At 38.5% G+C, this 17,801-nt stretch overlaps 1 protein-coding gene and 1 pseudogene across 1 annotated transcript; both read right to left on the bottom strand.

Annotated features, from left to right (window-relative positions):
* Positions 1-5,746: 5,746 nt before the first annotated feature.
* LOC116480090 (peptidyl-prolyl cis-trans isomerase A-like) lies at positions 5,747-10,685 on the bottom strand. The gene is made up of 2 exons (XM_032753242.1): positions 10,631-10,685; positions 5,747-6,261 (listed from the first exon to the last, which is right to left on the bottom strand). The coding sequence occupies exons 1-2, from the start codon at positions 10,683-10,685 to the stop codon at positions 5,747-5,749; spliced, it is 570 nt and encodes a 189-aa protein (XP_032609133.1).
* A 5,290-nt stretch (positions 10,686-15,975) lies between these two features.
* Positions 15,976-17,801, bottom strand: LOC116481140 (uncharacterized; annotated as a pseudogene).

The following is a 17,801-nucleotide window of genomic DNA, read 5'->3' as shown; positions in this document are numbered from 1 at the left end:
CTATGAAAAAACTCTGAAGCTCAAGATTGTGGTAAAGTGCCTGGAAAGAGTCAAGGGAGACAGGAATGTCAGATTTAGTATTTCTCAGTAGGAGTCATTACAACCAGTGGCTCTTTCAGATGACCCTCTGGGTCAGAGTGAAGATGATCAAGGCACCTGCCATTTACTATGGTGTGGCTGTGGGGGCCATTCGTCCCCACCTTTTGCAGAGCAAGAGGTCAGAAAGTTCCATCGTCTAGTCTAACTTTGTTTGTGTAGGGTACTGGAGCCCAAGGCCTTGTGATCAAACCTTTATGTTTTCAACCTTGGCTGCACAGTTGGAATCACTTGGGGAGCTTTAAAAGTTACTGTTGCCCAGGTTTCACCCCCAGACATTCTGATCGAATTGTTTTTGAGTACAACCTGGGCATTGAGATTATGATGACCAGTGTGCAGACAGGGGCCTCTGTACCACAACCCTTGGGGCTCCTCTCTCGCTTCCTCAGCATACACCCTCCTCTCTGATTTCTGCTCCTCATATCATTCAATTCCTTTTCTATACCCCCAGAGTTTCCATCGCAGATCCTTTCCAAGGCTGGGTTCTTCTGCCCACAGTGTTTGAGCCCTCAGTCTCTTGGTTCTTGGAAATCATTATGAGCTGAATTGTGCTCCCCAAAATTCACACATATGTTGAAATCCTAACACCCATCCAGTACCTTAAAGATGTGACTATAGAGTCAGGGCCTGTAAAGAGGTAAGAGGTAATTAAGGAAAAATGAGCTCATATGGGTGGGCCCTAATCCAATATAACAGGTGTCCTTACAAGAGGAGGACATTAGGAGACAGATAGGCACAGAGGAAAAACCATGTGTTACTACAGAGAGAAGATAGCCATCTACAAACCAAGGAGAAAAACCTCAGAAGAAAGGAATCTTGTCGACACCTTGATGTCAGACTTCTAGCTGCCATAATTGTGAGGAAGTAAATTTCTGTTGTTTAAATCCCCCAGTCTGTGGTACTAGATACAGCAGCCCAAGCACACTAAGACAGAAATCTTCCCAGCACAGAGGGTGCATTTTGAGTCATGGTCCTTCTCTCTGCAGAGACTGAGTTTGCTGGCATGTAGATTAGCCTTTAATGTCTGAGAGAGTTTTTGCATAGAGAGGAACACTCACAATTATATGAAACTTAATGTCAGTGGAGTGAGCATCTAGGTATTGATATAAAATTTGATTAAACTCCTTTAAACAGCAATTGCAAACTTAGTATGTCTGATTCTTTTGAACATTTCAACACCTTAAAATACAAAATACACAAAATGCATTTTGTAGACAAAACAACAAAACTCATTACAACATTTAACCTTAAACTATCCCAAACATCAAGTACCATGTGGTGAATTTATGTCTTCCTTAAAGTTGTTTAATACCTTTCTAGGATTCGAGATAAACTTATTTTGATTTCTTCCTAATGTTTCAGTAATATTAGTTGGATACCTTCTGGGTAATAATTTTTACTCAACCCCAAATTCCCTGGATTCCCTGGGGTCCTGGATTTTTTTTTTCTTTTTTTTAGATGGAGTCTCACTCTGTCGCCCAGGCTGGAGTTCAGTGGCGCGATCTCAGCTCACTGCAACTTCCGCCTCCCAGGTTCAAGCGATTCTCCTGTCTCAGCCTCCTGAGTAGCTGGGATTACAGGCACCCACCACTACACCCAGCTAATTTTTTGTATTTTTAGTAGAGACGGGGTTTCATCATGTTGGCCAGGCTGGTCTCAAACTCCTGACCTCGTGATTCTCCCACCTCAGCCTCCCAAAGTGCTGGGATTACACAAAATTCAGTTTTTTCTTCTAAAGTGACTTAAGCTTAAGACAATAGTGAGCCTCTCTTTCTTATTATTAAACTTTGTTGTTAGGTTGCTTAAACTTTTTAAAGTCAACTCCTTTCTCTAGATTTTAGTTTGCCCCCAGAACTCGGTGTTTGTTTTCTGAAATAATGTATTTTAAAGTCTCACTTGGTCAAGATGATATAATATATTACCCTATATTGGGGTAGATTGATCTGTTATATTAGGGTTTTAAACAACATATATGTTCTTATTGGTACTTCATTGCCTTTGCTGGAACCACCAGAGTTTCATTACCTCAGTCTGTGTGCTTAGCAAACCTCTGTAGGACATTTAGGAAATTTATTGTTTTGGAATATATGAATGGACCTCTTTTTTATTTGGTTATGCAACTGACCCCTGGTGCTAATTAACAATCCAATTATTCTGTACTTTTTGTTAACTCATTAGTTAGAAGCTCATAACCCTTCATAAACACCACTTGTTTCAATTTAAACTTATTCTATTTTTATGCTTATATCACCACATAATGACTAGGGCCTATCTTCTGCTTGAGCTTGAGTGACATGACAAGCAAAATATCTTCTAATTAGTTAACCTTGGAAGATGCCATTTTCAAAGCTTCCTACCCAATCCATGGCTTCCTCACATCCTTACTTCACCTAGGGGAGCAGGGAGAAGGGCAGTTTTGGCCACACACACAAATGGGATCTTTTGTGTTGAGCTGATGAATAGAAATAGGATGGCATGTCTTCTTTTTTGGCTGATTTTGAACCTCTTTGGAGAGGCTAAAAGCAGACACAGTCGAGTGGAACTTTGTGAGATTTACCCAAGCTGAGCTGCTTTGGAGGCATATGCAACAAAGAATGGCCCAGAGTTAAAGGAAGGTTCTCCTTGTTTTTTTGGAGACAGAGTCTTGCTCTATCCCCCAGGCTGGAGTACAGTGGTGTGATCTCAGCTCACTGCCACCTCTGCCTCCCAGGTTCAAGCAATTCTCATGCCTCAGCCTCCCAAGTAGCTGGGATTACAGGCATCTGCTACCACACCCGGGTAATTTTTTATTTTTAGTAGAGACGGGGCTTCACCATGTCTGGCCAGTCTAGTCTTGAACTCCTGACCTCAGGTGATCCATCTGCCTTGGCCTCCCAAAGTGCTGGGATTACAGGTGTGAGCCACCTCGCCCAGCCCCCCTTGCTTATTATAATGATGATGATGATGACGGCTTTTTATTATCTGTTGTACCAGAGCCTGTGGTCCTACTTTGTATATTTTATATATATTTTATATAGTCCTCCAAATAATCTTCATTTAGTCCTCAAAATAGTCTTTTGAGCTAGGTATTACTTATTGGGCTATTATAAATAATGCTGTTTTTCAACCTCTTTTAAAGGTTTTTTGGTGCAAAAAATGTGAACATGTTTTTGTTGCATGTATACCTATGGTTGGAATGGATAGGTCCTAGGGTATGGGTACGATCAGCTTTGGGAGATTTGATATATATCACATCATAGGAGCTAAAGACTAGCCTGGGCAACATGGTGAAACCCTGTCTCTACTAAATATACAAAAAAAAATTAGCCAGGCATGGTGGCGGGTGCCTGTAGTCCCAGCTACTTAGGAGGCTGAGGCACGAGAATTACTTGAACCTAGGAGGCAGAAGTTGCAGTGAGCTGAGATCACGCCACTGGATTCCAGTCTGGGCAACAGACCAAGACTGTGTCTCAAAACAAACAAACGAATGAACAAACCCCAAAGATACATATTTATCACATATCAGCAGGCACATTGTATCAACATGACTTATTATTGTTGATGCTAACTTTGACCCACTTTCAAGGTCATGCTTGCCACTCTTCTCTTGCTATTTTTCCCTTTTCATATTCTATTCATTAGAAGCAAGTCACTAAGTCCAGCCTACACTCAAGGGAAAAGGAGTTAAACTCTACCTCTGGAGGAGGGTATATGAAGGACTTTATAGGCTTATGTTAAATGACCACAGTAATTAATAAATATTTAGAAGGAGATACTTTGAGGTTATGCAAATATCTCACTCATCCTAAACGTTTCACTCACTAATTTTAGCATTCATCAGTGGATCTTGCTCATAGTAGCTATTACTGTGATGTTCTAATGGTGATTTTCTATTTCTCTCATTCCTTCTATATTTAGTACTTGCAATTCTTCTGTAGGGAAGATTTGTCCTTCTTACCCATTTATGTATGTATGTATGTATGTATGTATGTATGTCAGTAGGGAGTCATGAATATCATGAAGATTCTATTTTGTGGCCTTAATCCAATACTACCATTAATTTGTTGCTCAAATTGTTCCAACTTTGGACATTGGTAGCACTTTCAGTTGGTTCTTGTGTGTCTTCAATATATATCATCCTTTTTTTTTTCTGTCTTTTTTTTTTTTTTTTGAGACAGAAACTCGCTTTGTTGCCCAGGCTGGAGTGCAGTGGCACTATCTTGGCTCACTGCAACCTCCACCTCCCAGGTTCAAGCGATTCTCCTGCCTCAGCCTCCCAAGTAGCTGGGACTACAGGTGTGTGCCACCACGCCTGGCTAATTTTTTGTATTTTTGGTAGAGATGGAGGTTTCACTGTGTTAGCCAGGATGGTCTTGATCTCCTGATGTCATGATCCCCCCGCCTTGGCCTCCCAAATTGCTGGGATTACAGCTGTGAGCCACTGTGCCTGGCCTTTTTTTTGTTTTATAGAGCACTTTCTTCTTAATCAGCTTTGTTGAGGTATAATTTATATACCATAAAATTTATTGACATGTATGCACATGTTCAACTTTCATACTCATCACATCAAGTGGTACACGATATCAATATGAATTTTAGTATATTTACAGAGTTGTAAAACTAATAGGACAAGCTAAGTTTAGAATACTTCCACCATCCTGAAAGGAAGCCTCATCTTCATTTGCAGTCATTTTCTCATTCTCAATCTCAGCCATAGGCATTCACTAATCTAATTTCCATCTCTATAGAGTTTTTTTCTGGACACTTCCTTTCTGCCACTATAAGATGCTCCAGGCTCATATTGTATTTACTCTGCTCTAGATCTAGAAACAACTATTTCTTTAAGGAGCACTGGTTCTGTTTGTTGGAAAAAGGTATTTAGATTTGGGAGGCCGAAGTGGGTGGATCACTTGAAGTCACGAGTTTGAGACCCTGGCCAACATGGTGAAACCCCATCTCTACTAAAAATACAAAAGTTAGCAGGGCGTGGTGGCGTGTGCCTGTAATCCAGGCTACTCGGGAGGCTGAGGCAGAATTGCTTGAATCTGGGAGGCAGAGGTTGCAGTGAGCCAAGATCGCGCCACTGCACTACAGCCTGGGCAACAGAGCGAGACTCCGTCTCAAACAAACAAACAAACAAACAAACAAACAAAAAAAGGTATTTAGAAATAAAGATCTAAGTAGTATGTGTACTTGTTACTACTTGAGTGTCATTGCTTCAGCTTCTGTTAGTGAACAGAGGTAGGAGATATATGTATGTATACTAACCCAGGTATCTACAATACCTGTATTTATGCTCATGTATCTGTATACATATTAATATAAATTCATGCTGATAAATGTGACTCTAATCCAGCACCACAGGGGTCATTCTAACCTTTCACTCTTATTTGTAACTTCTTTCTCATGTCAGTGAGAAACCTGGATCTCATTATTTACAATATATTTTCTTATTCAATTTTTATTTTTTGTTAGTTTTTATTTCATAATCATAAATGTAACTCTGTAATCCAGCTAGACATGGAAGGGAATAAGGAAAATATGGAACCTAAAGAATAGCAGAGATAGCACAACGATTATAGGATACTGTGAGCAAATGGGTTGGAGGGGTGCTCTCCTGAGCTACAGAAGCAATTCTCTTGTAGTTAACATAAAACACGATTCAAATTTATTAGCGTTTTCCACAGTCAGCAATGATCTTCTTGCTGGTCTTGCCATTCCTGGACCCAAAGCATTCCATGGCTTCCACCTTATTCATGCCCTCTTTCACCTTGCTGAAGACCACATGCTTGCCTTCCAACCACTCAGTCTTTGCAGTGCAAATGAAAAAATGGGAACCATTTGTGTTGAGTGTAGCATTTGCCATGGACAAGATGCCAGAACCGGTAAACTTCAGGATGACACTCTTATCATCAAATTTCTCCTCATAGATGGACTTTCTACCAGTGCCATTATGGCATGTGAAATCACCACCCAGGCACATAAATCCTGGAATAATACTGTGAAAGCAAGAACTCTTAATAACCAAATCTTTCTCTCCAGTGCTCAGAGCATGAAAGTTTTCTGCTGTCTTTGTATTAATAGCTTTGTCTGCAAATGGATCTAAGGAAATGTGACCCAAGGGCTCGCCACTGACAGTGATGTCAAAGAGCATGGTGGGGTCGACTATGGCTGGTGTCAGGGGCTCTGGGCAGTGACAGTGTTTGCAAAGCACTTATTCAAGTTTTATATACATGTGTATTAGGTTGATTGGTGATCCTCAAAAATATATGCCTATGTCTTAACCACTGGAAGCTGTGAATGTAACCTTATTTAGAAAAGGGGTCTTCACAAACATAATCAAGCATCTCAAGATTCATTTACATTAGATTATCCTGGTGGGTCCTAAATCCAATGACAAGTATGCTTATAAGAGACACGCAGAGAAGAGAAACATAGAGGCAAGAGGAGAAGACCAGGTAAAGACAGAGGCAGAGACTGTAGTGAAGCAGCCACAAGTCAAGGAACACCTGAAGTCACCAGGAGCTGGAAGACACAAAGGATTCTCCCCTAGAGACTTCAGAGATAACGGCGGCTCTGACAACACCTTGATTTTAGACTTCCGGTTTTCAGAACTATGAAAGATTAAATTTCTCTTGCTTTGTGCCACCAAGTCTGTGGTAATTTGTTACAGCAGCCTTAGAAAACACAACATGTAAAAGAGTTTCAGAATTGCTAACCATGCTCCTATGAGAAACAAATCTACCAACCAGAGTGTAGTTTGTATACAGTTTTGTCTGCCTTGTAGTATCAAGTCAAAATATTGCATTTCAAAGCTTCTTAGGTCAGCTCTATCAGTAAGTGCTCTTTTGTGGTGGGGGGTGGTCTGGCTTCTTTCATTAAGCATGATTCACTGTTGTTGGATGTATCAGATGTGTTTTTTTAATTGTTGAATAATATTCCATTTTATGAATACACCACAGTTTTCTAATCCATACCTCTGCTGATGGACATTTGGTTTTTTACCAGTTTGGGGTTATTACAAATAAAGCTGCTAAAACCATTTTTTGTCCAAGTGTTTGTGTAAACATGTGATTTAAAGTTCCACGATAAATACTTGAGTACAATAGCTCAGTCATATGGTGGGTTTGTGTTTAAAATTTTAAGAAACTGCCAAGTTTTTTTCCAAAAGGCTGTACCATATTTTACATTCCCATTATCAGTGTATGAGAGTTTGTCATATAAAGAAAGAAATTAAAAACTTTTTGATAAGGTCCAATTTATCATTTTTTTCTTTTGTGATTCACGCTTTTCTGTGTCCTAATTAAGAATTCTTTGCCTAATTCAAGGTCACAAAGACTTCTTCATTTTCTTCTAGAAATATTATTATTTTAGCTCTTACATTTAGGTTAGGATCCCGTTTAATTTTTTGCAGAGAGTGAGATGTAAGGTTAGAGGTTCATTTTTTTTTGCACAGATGTCCAGTTGTTCCAGCACTATTTTTTGAAAAAATTATCTTCTCCCATTACCTTAACATCTATTTGAAAAAGTGATTGACCATACATAGATCTATTTCTGGAGTCTCTATTCGGGCCAACTGACCTATATGTTTATCCTTGTGCCAATATTACATATACTGTAGACTTGATAGGCAATAGTAAATGTCCTCCAATTCTGTTGTTCTTCAAGAAACACTTTCTTGGTTATTCTAGGTCCTTTGCATTTATGTATGAATTTTATTAAGTTTGCCAATTTTTTCTCTCTCTCTCTCTCTCACTCACTGTCTCTCATACAGACACACACACATGCACACACACATAACTGTTGGGATTTCAAAATTTCTCATTTTAATTATGACACAAATACAGAAAATTGCACCAGTTATAGGTATATAGCTTGATGAATTTCCAGAGTTAACACATCCATATAAATAGCCCTGAGATCAAGAAACAGTACTATAACACTACTCTAGGGCACCCTTCAAATAATCCACCCAAAGGATACACACTGTATGTTTGTGAGTTTCATTCATATGTTGAAAATAGTTACCATTATGTTTATTCTCACTGCTGTATAATATTCCATTGCATGAATATAACATTTATTATCCATCCTATTTTTGATAGGCATTTGCGTGTTTCCAGTTTGGAGTTACTATGAATTGTGCTGTAAACATTCTTGCAGTCTTTTAGGGAAGACATGGCAGCATTTTTACTTGGATTTATATCTAGGAGTGGAACTGTGAAGTCTTAGGTTTGTGTATGTTCAGTTACAGTAGACACTGCAAACATCATCCAAAATTATTGTACTATTTTACGCTTCTAATAGCAGTCAGTGTATGTGTTGTTCTGATTGGTAACACATGGTATTTTCTCTCTTTTTCATTTTTGCCATTCTAATAGGTAAATAGTGATATTGCATTGTGGTTAAACTTCAATTGTGGCAAAATACACATAACAAAACTTACTATCTTAACCATTTTAAAGTGGTACTGATCTGTAGATCAGTAGAATGAATTCTATTCACATTATTTTGCTACCATTACCATCGTCCACATATAGAACTCTTTTCATCTTCTTAAACGGAAACTCTGTACCCATTAAACAATAATTCACTTCCTCCTCCCTCCAGGCCTGGTACCTCCATTCTATTTACTATCTCTATGATTTTAACTAATCTAAGTATCTCACATAAGTGGAATCATACAATATTTGTCGTTTAGCGACTGACTTATTTCACTAAGCATAATGTCCTCAAAGTTTATCCGTGTCTTAGCATGTGTTAGAATTTTCTTCCTTTTTAAGGAAGAAAATTTCCACTTTCCACTCCTAGATATAAGCCTTCCTTTTTAAGGAAGAAAATTTCCACTTTCCACTCCTAGATATAAGCCTTCCTTTTTATGGCTAAATAACATTCCATTGTATGTATATACCACCACTTGTTTATCCATCTGTCATGGACACTTGGGTTACTTCTACGTTTTGGCTATTGGAAATAATGCTGCTGTGAACATGGGTGTGCCATGTCTGTTTGAGTTCTTGCTTTCACTTCTTTAGTTTATATATCCAGAAATGATACTTCTCGATCATATGGCAATCGTATTTTTAATTTTTTGAGGAACCACCTTACTATTTTCCATATTGGTTGTACCATTTTACATTCCCACCAAGAGTGCACAAGGATTCCCATTTCTCCACATCTTCTCCTGTGGTTATTGGCTTGTAATCTCTTTTGTAGACTTTCCATTCAAGCCTTTGCCCACTTTTCTTACAAGTTGTCACCCTTTTTCTATTGTCCTGTAGTTTATTTACATATTTTGAATGAGTACTGTATTAGTCTGTTCTCACACTGCTATAAAGAACTACCTGACACTCAGTAGTTCATAAAGAAAAGAGGTTTAATTGACTCACAGTTCCACAGTCTGTACAGGAGGCATGGCTGGGGAGGCCTCAGGAAATTTACAATCATGGCAGAAGGTGAAGGAGAAGCAGGCACAATCTTCACATGGTGGAGCAGGATAGAGTGAGTGAAGAGTGAAGTGGTACACACTTTCAAACAACCAGATCTCATGAGAACTCTATCACAAGAAAAGCAAGGCAGGGAGTCCACCCCATGATTCAGTCACTTTCCACAAGGCCCTGCTCCTGACGTGTGAGGATTACAATTCAACATGAGATTTGGGTGGGGACACAGAGCCAAACCATATAAAGTACTTTGTCAGATGTATGTGTTGCAAATATCTTCTCTCATTCTGTGGGCTGCTTTTACTAGTGGAAGGGGGAATCAGTGGCTTATTCTGTCTCTGTGATTTTGAAAATCAAACTTCAGTTCTACCCATTCCTTAAGGTCTAACAGTACTTGGGTCTTTTCTATGAAACATTGTTTTATTAGTTTCTTATAACTCCAGCCTCCATTAATTTTCACCGTCTCTGCCCTTCTGGAGTGTTTACCATCTGATTTTGTGATCTAATGGTAATATAATTAGTTCATATCCTTGTTTGCCTCTCACATACTCTACAGCCAGACCACATTGCTTACGTGTTTTGCATGCATTACTTTCCTGCCTGACTTTAAATCAGAGGGCAAGGACCTTTTAACAAATGTTATCCTTAATACATACCAAAAAGTACAGCTGTAGCAAGAGCTACAATACTTGTTATCTGTAACAAGAGCTACAATACTTGTTATATGTAAGAAGAGCTACAATACTTGTTATATGTAATACTTGTTATATGTAACAAGAGCAAGAGCTCAATACTTGTTATGTGACTTGAAAAATGTAAGTATTACCAGGAATATCTACTATCCACTAAAAGAACTGATAGCAAATAAATTGTTCCAATTAAATATTTTGTTCAAGAGGTCTTTAAAACAGAGCCACATAAGTCATCAAGAGAGTCTAACCTCTACAACATAAAGGAATCGCATTGAAAGTGTTTCACTTTAGCCTCCCTGGATTCTATTTGGAATTTCAGTTATTAACAGTCCTGCATACCACCTTCATCATCTACTTCATCTAGTTACTCACTTCTAAAAATACTTAACTTTTGACCTCAAGTTGGTAAAATTAGCCTACTCTCATATTTGTTTATGCTTTTGTTCTGCTGCTGGTCTCTTTGGTCAATGTCCATCTATTCGTATTATGGGTTTGGATCAGCCTGAAATGGTAACGTGGGATAAGGCATCAACATGATCTTTGACAGTCTTATTATGTGCATAATTAGCTACCTAATATAAATTTCTCAATAAGAATGGGGGTGCTGTAGCTGGTGGTGGCGAAGTTTACATTCTTTGAAAATCAAATGATTTAGTCTTCTATATATTTGACATTTACTTTTAAAATGCTTGTAATGGAACACAGCCATTGCTCAATTTACACTTTCCTTTTAGTTCTCTATCAGTACGTTTGTGAACCCAGGAAGAATTTTTCCCAGAAGTGATATCTGAGTTTCACTGGGTAAAAACAAAAGATTTTAAAAGCCTCATTTAGCACTTTTTGGGGGGAAACAGCTACTTAATTTTATTATTTGTCCTCTGGGACTGAGATGAGGAAAAATTAGACATGTAATCTCTTTGGGGGGTGTTCTGATGGATTGCCTGCATTCCTCTCACATATCAGATAACAAGATGGCCAGTGTTGTTATAGGCTTTGTGCCTTTACCCTTGGAATTGTACAAAAAACATCTCTCAAGTTCACGTATAACTTGGAATTAAATGCTCCACATGTGCTTCCAGAATTCTCTTTTCTGCATCAAATCAGAAAAAAATCAGTCATAACTCATAAGGAATTTTCTATCAGCTAATGTGATATTTAGGGAGGTACACGAAATCCTTGAAGCCTCTAGGGCACCATTTAATGTATTATTGCCAAAAAAAACCCAGTAGAGCAATTTTCTATGATATGGCTAATTCAGTCATTATTACAATAGGGATGCAATAGATGTAAAGCATTTCCTCAAGAGCTTAACTCATTATGGAAAAGCAAAACTGGATAAACTAGAATGCTTAGAGACCTGAGGTAGGATAGCAAAATGGATATTCTAGTTAGAGCAGGGTCTGTTTGCACTTAACAGAGGCTGATTACAGTACTTTAACCAAGTAAGGAGTTTATTTACCCAATGTAACAAGAGTCTGGGGGTAGGAAATGTATGGATAGTGAAGGCCCTTAAGAGAACAGGCCCCTTTCCCCTCCTGCTCCACAATGCTCAGCACTTACGAATGACTGCCCCACTTTGACACTGAATCACTATCTGGACAAAAGACAGGTTAAAAGTAGAAAGCTTATGCCAGCTGAGCAGTCCTTTATAGAAAGATACAGGTATCAAGGAAAAAACAGCTTTCCATGAAGTAGCTTTTGATCTAGTTTATTGGCCAATGGACTAGATGATCACCCTAGCTGGAAGGGCATTTATGGAGGTATTTTAAATTATTTACTATTATCTCAAGCAAATTCAAGATTCTGTTAGCAAGGAAGAAGAGTACATACTGGATAGGCAAGCCAGCAATGTCTATCACATTTGATTAACTGAATTAAGTGCCACACTTCATATTTTAAATCTTGTCATCAGACATTTAAAAGAATGTATTTCATCCATTTCCACACAATTCAAAGTCCACCACCACACAGATCATAAAGAAGTTTTCTTTTGGTTATTGTTTCTCAACTTACCTGATATTTCAATAAGAAATGATAACTTATGATACAGCCACTTGATGGACTACTGCATAGTCATTAACAATGAAAAATATGTAGCAAAAGATTTGCACAAGCACTTCACAAAAAAGTATCTAAATGACTAACAACATGAAAAAGATGCTTACCTTTGTCATTGGAAATATGCAAATTAAAGCCATAATTAAATACCATCATACACCTAGCAAAATGTTTAAAATTAAAGAGACACACAATTATCAACTGTTGGTGCATATGTGGAGCAACTGAAATCCTCATACAGAAATTATTAGAAAAATCTTCAAAATACCCTTTTCCCGCCAAATAAAGGGAAACAAATCTTGAGCAAAAAGCAGAGCTGAAGTCTGTGTGTAACCAAGAAAAATGGGGCTAGTCTGAGTGCAGATGCCAGTGGCAGCTATGTGAGGAGCTGAATCAGATACTCCTGCATTTAGGGGGCACTACAGAAAGGGTTAAAGTGCCCCCAGGTTGCTAGCACTCCGGACATATAGTAGAAGCAGATACAAACTGTTTTTTGAAGAAATGTCTCCACATTTTAGGCCATTAAATTTCCCACATATTAAGATCAATGAAATATCATTTGCAGTCTTTAAGATCACCAAGCATACAAGGAGGCAAGCCACTATGGGTGAGGTAGATTAGAAACAACATACAACTTGTTTATATATTGGAATGGTTTCATTGGGCAAAAACAAAAGATTTTAAAAGCCTCATTTAATACTGAGTACTGAGATATAGATACAGAGTACAGAATAAGTAGGTAAGAAACATTTAAAGAAATGAAGTATGGAACCACAAAGATCGGGAAGGAATACATGAGTATCAGGAATAACTGGGAAGATACGCATAACAATAAAATGGAACTTCTAAAATGAAAAATAGACTTTTAGAAATTAAAAAAGTCTCAATGTATGGGTTTAACAACAGATGAAACATAGTTGAACACTGATCTGGAATACACATCTGAGGAAATTACTCAGAATAGAGCACAGAGTAGTAAGAAGATGAAAAAGATGAAAAAAGCTAAGAGATATGGAGAACAGAAGAGGAAACAGAAAATATGTATTCTGAACTCTAAGACAGTAAAGAGAACTGAGAAAAAGGAATTAATTGAAGAGATAGTGATTGAGAATTTTACAGAAGTGATGATAAATACAAATCTATTTTCCTAAGTAGAATAAAAGAAACCCAAATGTAGACACATCATAGTGAAACTGTAGAAGAGCAAACACAAAAAGCTTCCAAAGTAGCCAGAGGAAAAGAGACAAATCATCCATATGATACAACAGCAGTGACAAAAACCAAAATGAAATGGAATAACATCTTCAAAGTGTCCATTTTGCATTGTAGATCCAACCCATTGTCAGAGGATGAAAGTGATATAAATACATTTTCAGATAAACATAGTTTCTCACCAAGAGACCTCTATTAAAGGAACTTCTAAAAGATGTACTTTAGAAAGAAAGAAAAATGATCATAGAATGATCTGAGATATGAAAAGGAATAGTAAGTAAATAAAATACAAACATGTAAGTACATATATATATACACACATACATAAACATCTGTGTAAGATAGTCTGGAGAGAGGTGTCCAGATTTAAAACATTCTAAGGTTTTTGGATTGTCTAGAGGTAGTGTTTAAGATATTTAACTTAAAACTTTATTGTATTAAATATGCAAGGCAAAAATTTAAGGGTAACACTAAGAAAAATTTAAGGGTAACACTAAGATAAATTTGAAAAAAATATGGAAGAATAAAACACACATGCCCCACATTTTTTTAAAGGTAAGGAAGAAAAAAGCATAGAAAACAAATGAGACTAATAAAATTAGTTCAAGTCCAAATATATGTCAATAATTACAATGAATGTAAATGGAATAAACTTGCCAATTAAAGGTTATACTGCCATATTGGATAAAAAAACAAAATCCAGCTGTGTGAAGTTTATGAGACACAAAATAAAAAGGACAGAGAAAGGTTGAAAGAGAGGTGGGGGAGGGAAAAGATATATAAGGTAAACACCAATAAAAAGAGAGCTGGGATATTACCTTAATATTTGACAAAAATTTTAAGACAAAAAGCAGTATTGGTGATAAAGAGGCCAACTACTAAATAATAAAGAATTCACCAGAAAGGAAAAATACAACAATTTAAATTTCCATTTTCCTAATAGCCTGAAAATATAAAAGCAAAAATTCATAGAATTTCAGGGTAAAATGGCCAAATGCAGAATTATAAGTCCTCCTTGTTCTTTACTGTAAAAATCATAAATAAAACAGTGAATACATTCAAAAGATATTTGTATTAGCTTGTGGGATTAAGGATTTTTCTCCATTTTCTAAACTTTATTGCTGTGATATTGCTTTTATAATTCATATACTTTTTTCAGAAATGAAGTATGCAGGTGAAATTTTTAAATAACCAATGGTTAATTATGGTTTTACTAAATTTGGGGGTAATTACAGTGTATAGTTTTAGATTCTGCCCCCAATGATTATCAGGTTGTGTATATTTTAAAGATAATTTCTTGTTTGTGTTTTGCTAGAATTTCAAATGATTTTTACATGGACTCAAGTGGTTCAGACACCACTTACACATTTAAGAATGTAGCTTACTACACAGTTTCTGCTTTACTCGGTAAGAATAAAATAATCCTGGAAAGAATGCATAACAATGCACTCCAAACTTAAATATGCTACTGATTGTTAATGGCTACATTGTTCTGGATATTTGTATCAACAACACAGCCACAACTTTTCTAAACTTCTGCCCAGATATTACAATTATTATCCTAGGGATTACTTACTCTCAGAAAAGTAGAGAAAGATACAAATTGGCAATTCTTTTTCTCACATTAATACTCCTTTGGACTTAAGTGAACCAATATTGTGATTACTAAAGCTCAGTATTCCACCTCCATTTATACTTTCTGAAATGTATAAGCAACACTTAGATGAAATAGGAAGAGATCACTGTACACAAATGGAAAATAAAGCAGCATGCAAGGAAGCTGGCTCTAAAGAAAACAAGCACAGGTGGCCGGGCATGGTGGCTCATGCCTGTAATCCCAGCACTTTGGGAGGCCAAGGCAGGTGAATCACGAGGTCAGGAGTTCAAGGCCAGCCTGGACAATATGGTGAAACCCTGTCTCTACAAAAAATACAAAAAATTAGCTGGGCGTAGTGGCGGGCGTCTGTAATCCCAGCTACTTTTGGGAGGCTGAGGCAGGAGAATCGCTTGAACCCAGGAGGCGGAGGTTGCAGTAAGCCGAGATCATGCCACTGCACTCCAGCCCTGGCGACGGAGTCTCATCTCAATAAACAAAAAAGCACAGATTACTTTATTACAGTACTGAAAACCGAGACAGCACATGGACTCTCTTTGAATATATAACCTAAAAATTGAAACTGTAAAATTTATTATACATTAATCATTATATATTAATCTATTTTTTATAGTTGTTTAAATTTTACTGTTTGCAATTCTAGAAAAATAACATCATGTTGGAAAAGTAAGCAGTAATTTAAAATGAATTATATTTTGAAAAATATAGAAAAATGGCAAGAATTCTAAATTTTTGTGAATATGTTACCCAAGAAATGTGTTTTAGAATCTTTTGAGATATGAATTCGAAAATATTGTTGGTCAAATTCTTTCACTGTTTAAAGCCAACAATAAAAGAATAGGAAAAGAATGTAGTTATTTCCAACTCTGTGCTATAACAATAAGATAATAACGTCTAGAAATTATATCTTAAAACCTTCAGAGTAAATTAATAAAAATTCAACATCAAGTTATCACTTTATTTTTTCTATCATTACCTTTTTGTTTACTGTTTCAATTTACTGAATTATACATACAATGAAGAGCACAATAATAAATGTACATACAGCTTGATGAATTCTCACATAGTGAGCCTGTTACAAGTAATCTATTATTAACTTTTAAGATGATACAGTGCTATGATCGAAGGACTAAAGTGATCAACATCACCATAAAAGGCAGAGTCATAAACAAGAACAATTAAGTGTAATTAAATCAGGTGGGAGGCACACTTACAAAAATGAAACAATTTTTGGCTCACATTTCACACAGGTATTCTGTATCTTTAGAACATGAGAAAATACATATTCTCAGTCTGATAGGTCTCTGACTTGGGGGTTCTTTTACTGTACTTTTTTTTTCTCTCTAGTAGCTGAACATTTTAAAGCAATCAGCAGAAAAAATATAAAACTTCAGAACCCATTAGACTTTTAAAAGCAACGTTCTTGTCCTTTCCAGAGATACATTCCTTAATTCTCCTACAAATCATGACCTTACACGATAACTTTAAGGGTGAACATCAACTTATCTACATTTTGGTGCTTTCCTTCCCTTAAGGGGCAGATGGTTTCTATTAACCTAAAATTGAAGTCATTGTTGGGGGACCCCTAATTCCATGTCTAGTCCTAGTGCCCAGAGGCTACCAAAGACGATACGAATTTCTCAGGCACTCTACCCACCGTTTACCTTGTACAAATCTTTCCCAGACCTGGGTCCCGAAATTATTTTACCCTGCAGAGCAGTAAGTAGTGTTATGGTGTTCATTCAGTGAACTCTTCCCTAGTTTTTAATCTTTGTGTTTTCTGCGTATACTTGAAGCCACCAGTAACTTTCCCAGTTACAAAGAAAGTGTAACACAGGTCGCTATTTGTTTTGTTCGGAATTTACGAGCAATTTAACCACACGTGATTAGCAACATTAAGGGGGCTCCTTCAGGCAAAGAATACACAGAATGAGAGGCCCTTGGTACCCAAATAAAGCAACAATGAAAGATCGGCGAAGCTCAGCAAGGTGCCTGAGCGCCACGGACGCCTGCTCTGATTTCAGGTTGCCGGCGCGCGCCCGCGGGTCTGCCTTTATGGACGAGGCGCAAGAGGGGTCCAGGAAAGAGGGTGCCCTTAAGAGACTCGGAGATTAGCGTGGGCAACCCTGCCACCAGCCGCCCCTGCCACCAGCCGTCCCCACCACAAAGAGGAGGAAACGCTCCACATCCCGTCACCAGGGCAACTCTGCAACCCGACACCGAGGCTCAAGATTCCGCATCCCGGGCAGCGGACACAGGAGGAAAGCACATCGCGGCGCGGCCCGGCCGCGGGGCTCCAAGGCGTCCTTGCCGCCGCTGTTCCTGGGGTGCCGAGAGCGACGCGGGGGCAACCCTCTCCGCCGGCCTGGGGTCCGAAGCTCGGCCCTCCACCGCAACGCCACCGCACCCAGCCGGCGCCTCCCGCACGTGGCGGCCGTGATTGTCCCGGGGCGGTATCCCTCCGCGCCCCCGCCTCAGTCTCCCCCCGCCCTTCCCGGGACCCTCCGTGCCCGGGCGCCGCGGAAGGATCGCACGCACGCGCGCGCGCACGCCCCGTCGTGTCCGCGGAAAACGGAGGGCGCTGCGGTAAGGAGCAGCCGCCGCCGCCGCCGGCACAGCCGCTTTGCAGCCTCCTACCGCTGGTTTGTCAGCCCCGCGGCTGCGGGCGGCCGGGCGGCCGAGCGCGCTCTGAGGTTCGTCCCTCAT

Source organism: Hylobates moloch, unplaced genomic scaffold, assembly GCF_009828535.3.
Source record: "Hylobates moloch isolate HMO894 unplaced genomic scaffold, HMol_V3 SCAFFOLD_13, whole genome shotgun sequence".
Lineage (NCBI taxonomy): Eukaryota > Metazoa > Chordata > Mammalia > Primates > Hylobatidae > Hylobates > Hylobates moloch.
Note: the sequence above shows the minus strand (reverse complement) of the source record. Positions and strands in the feature narration are given on the sequence as shown.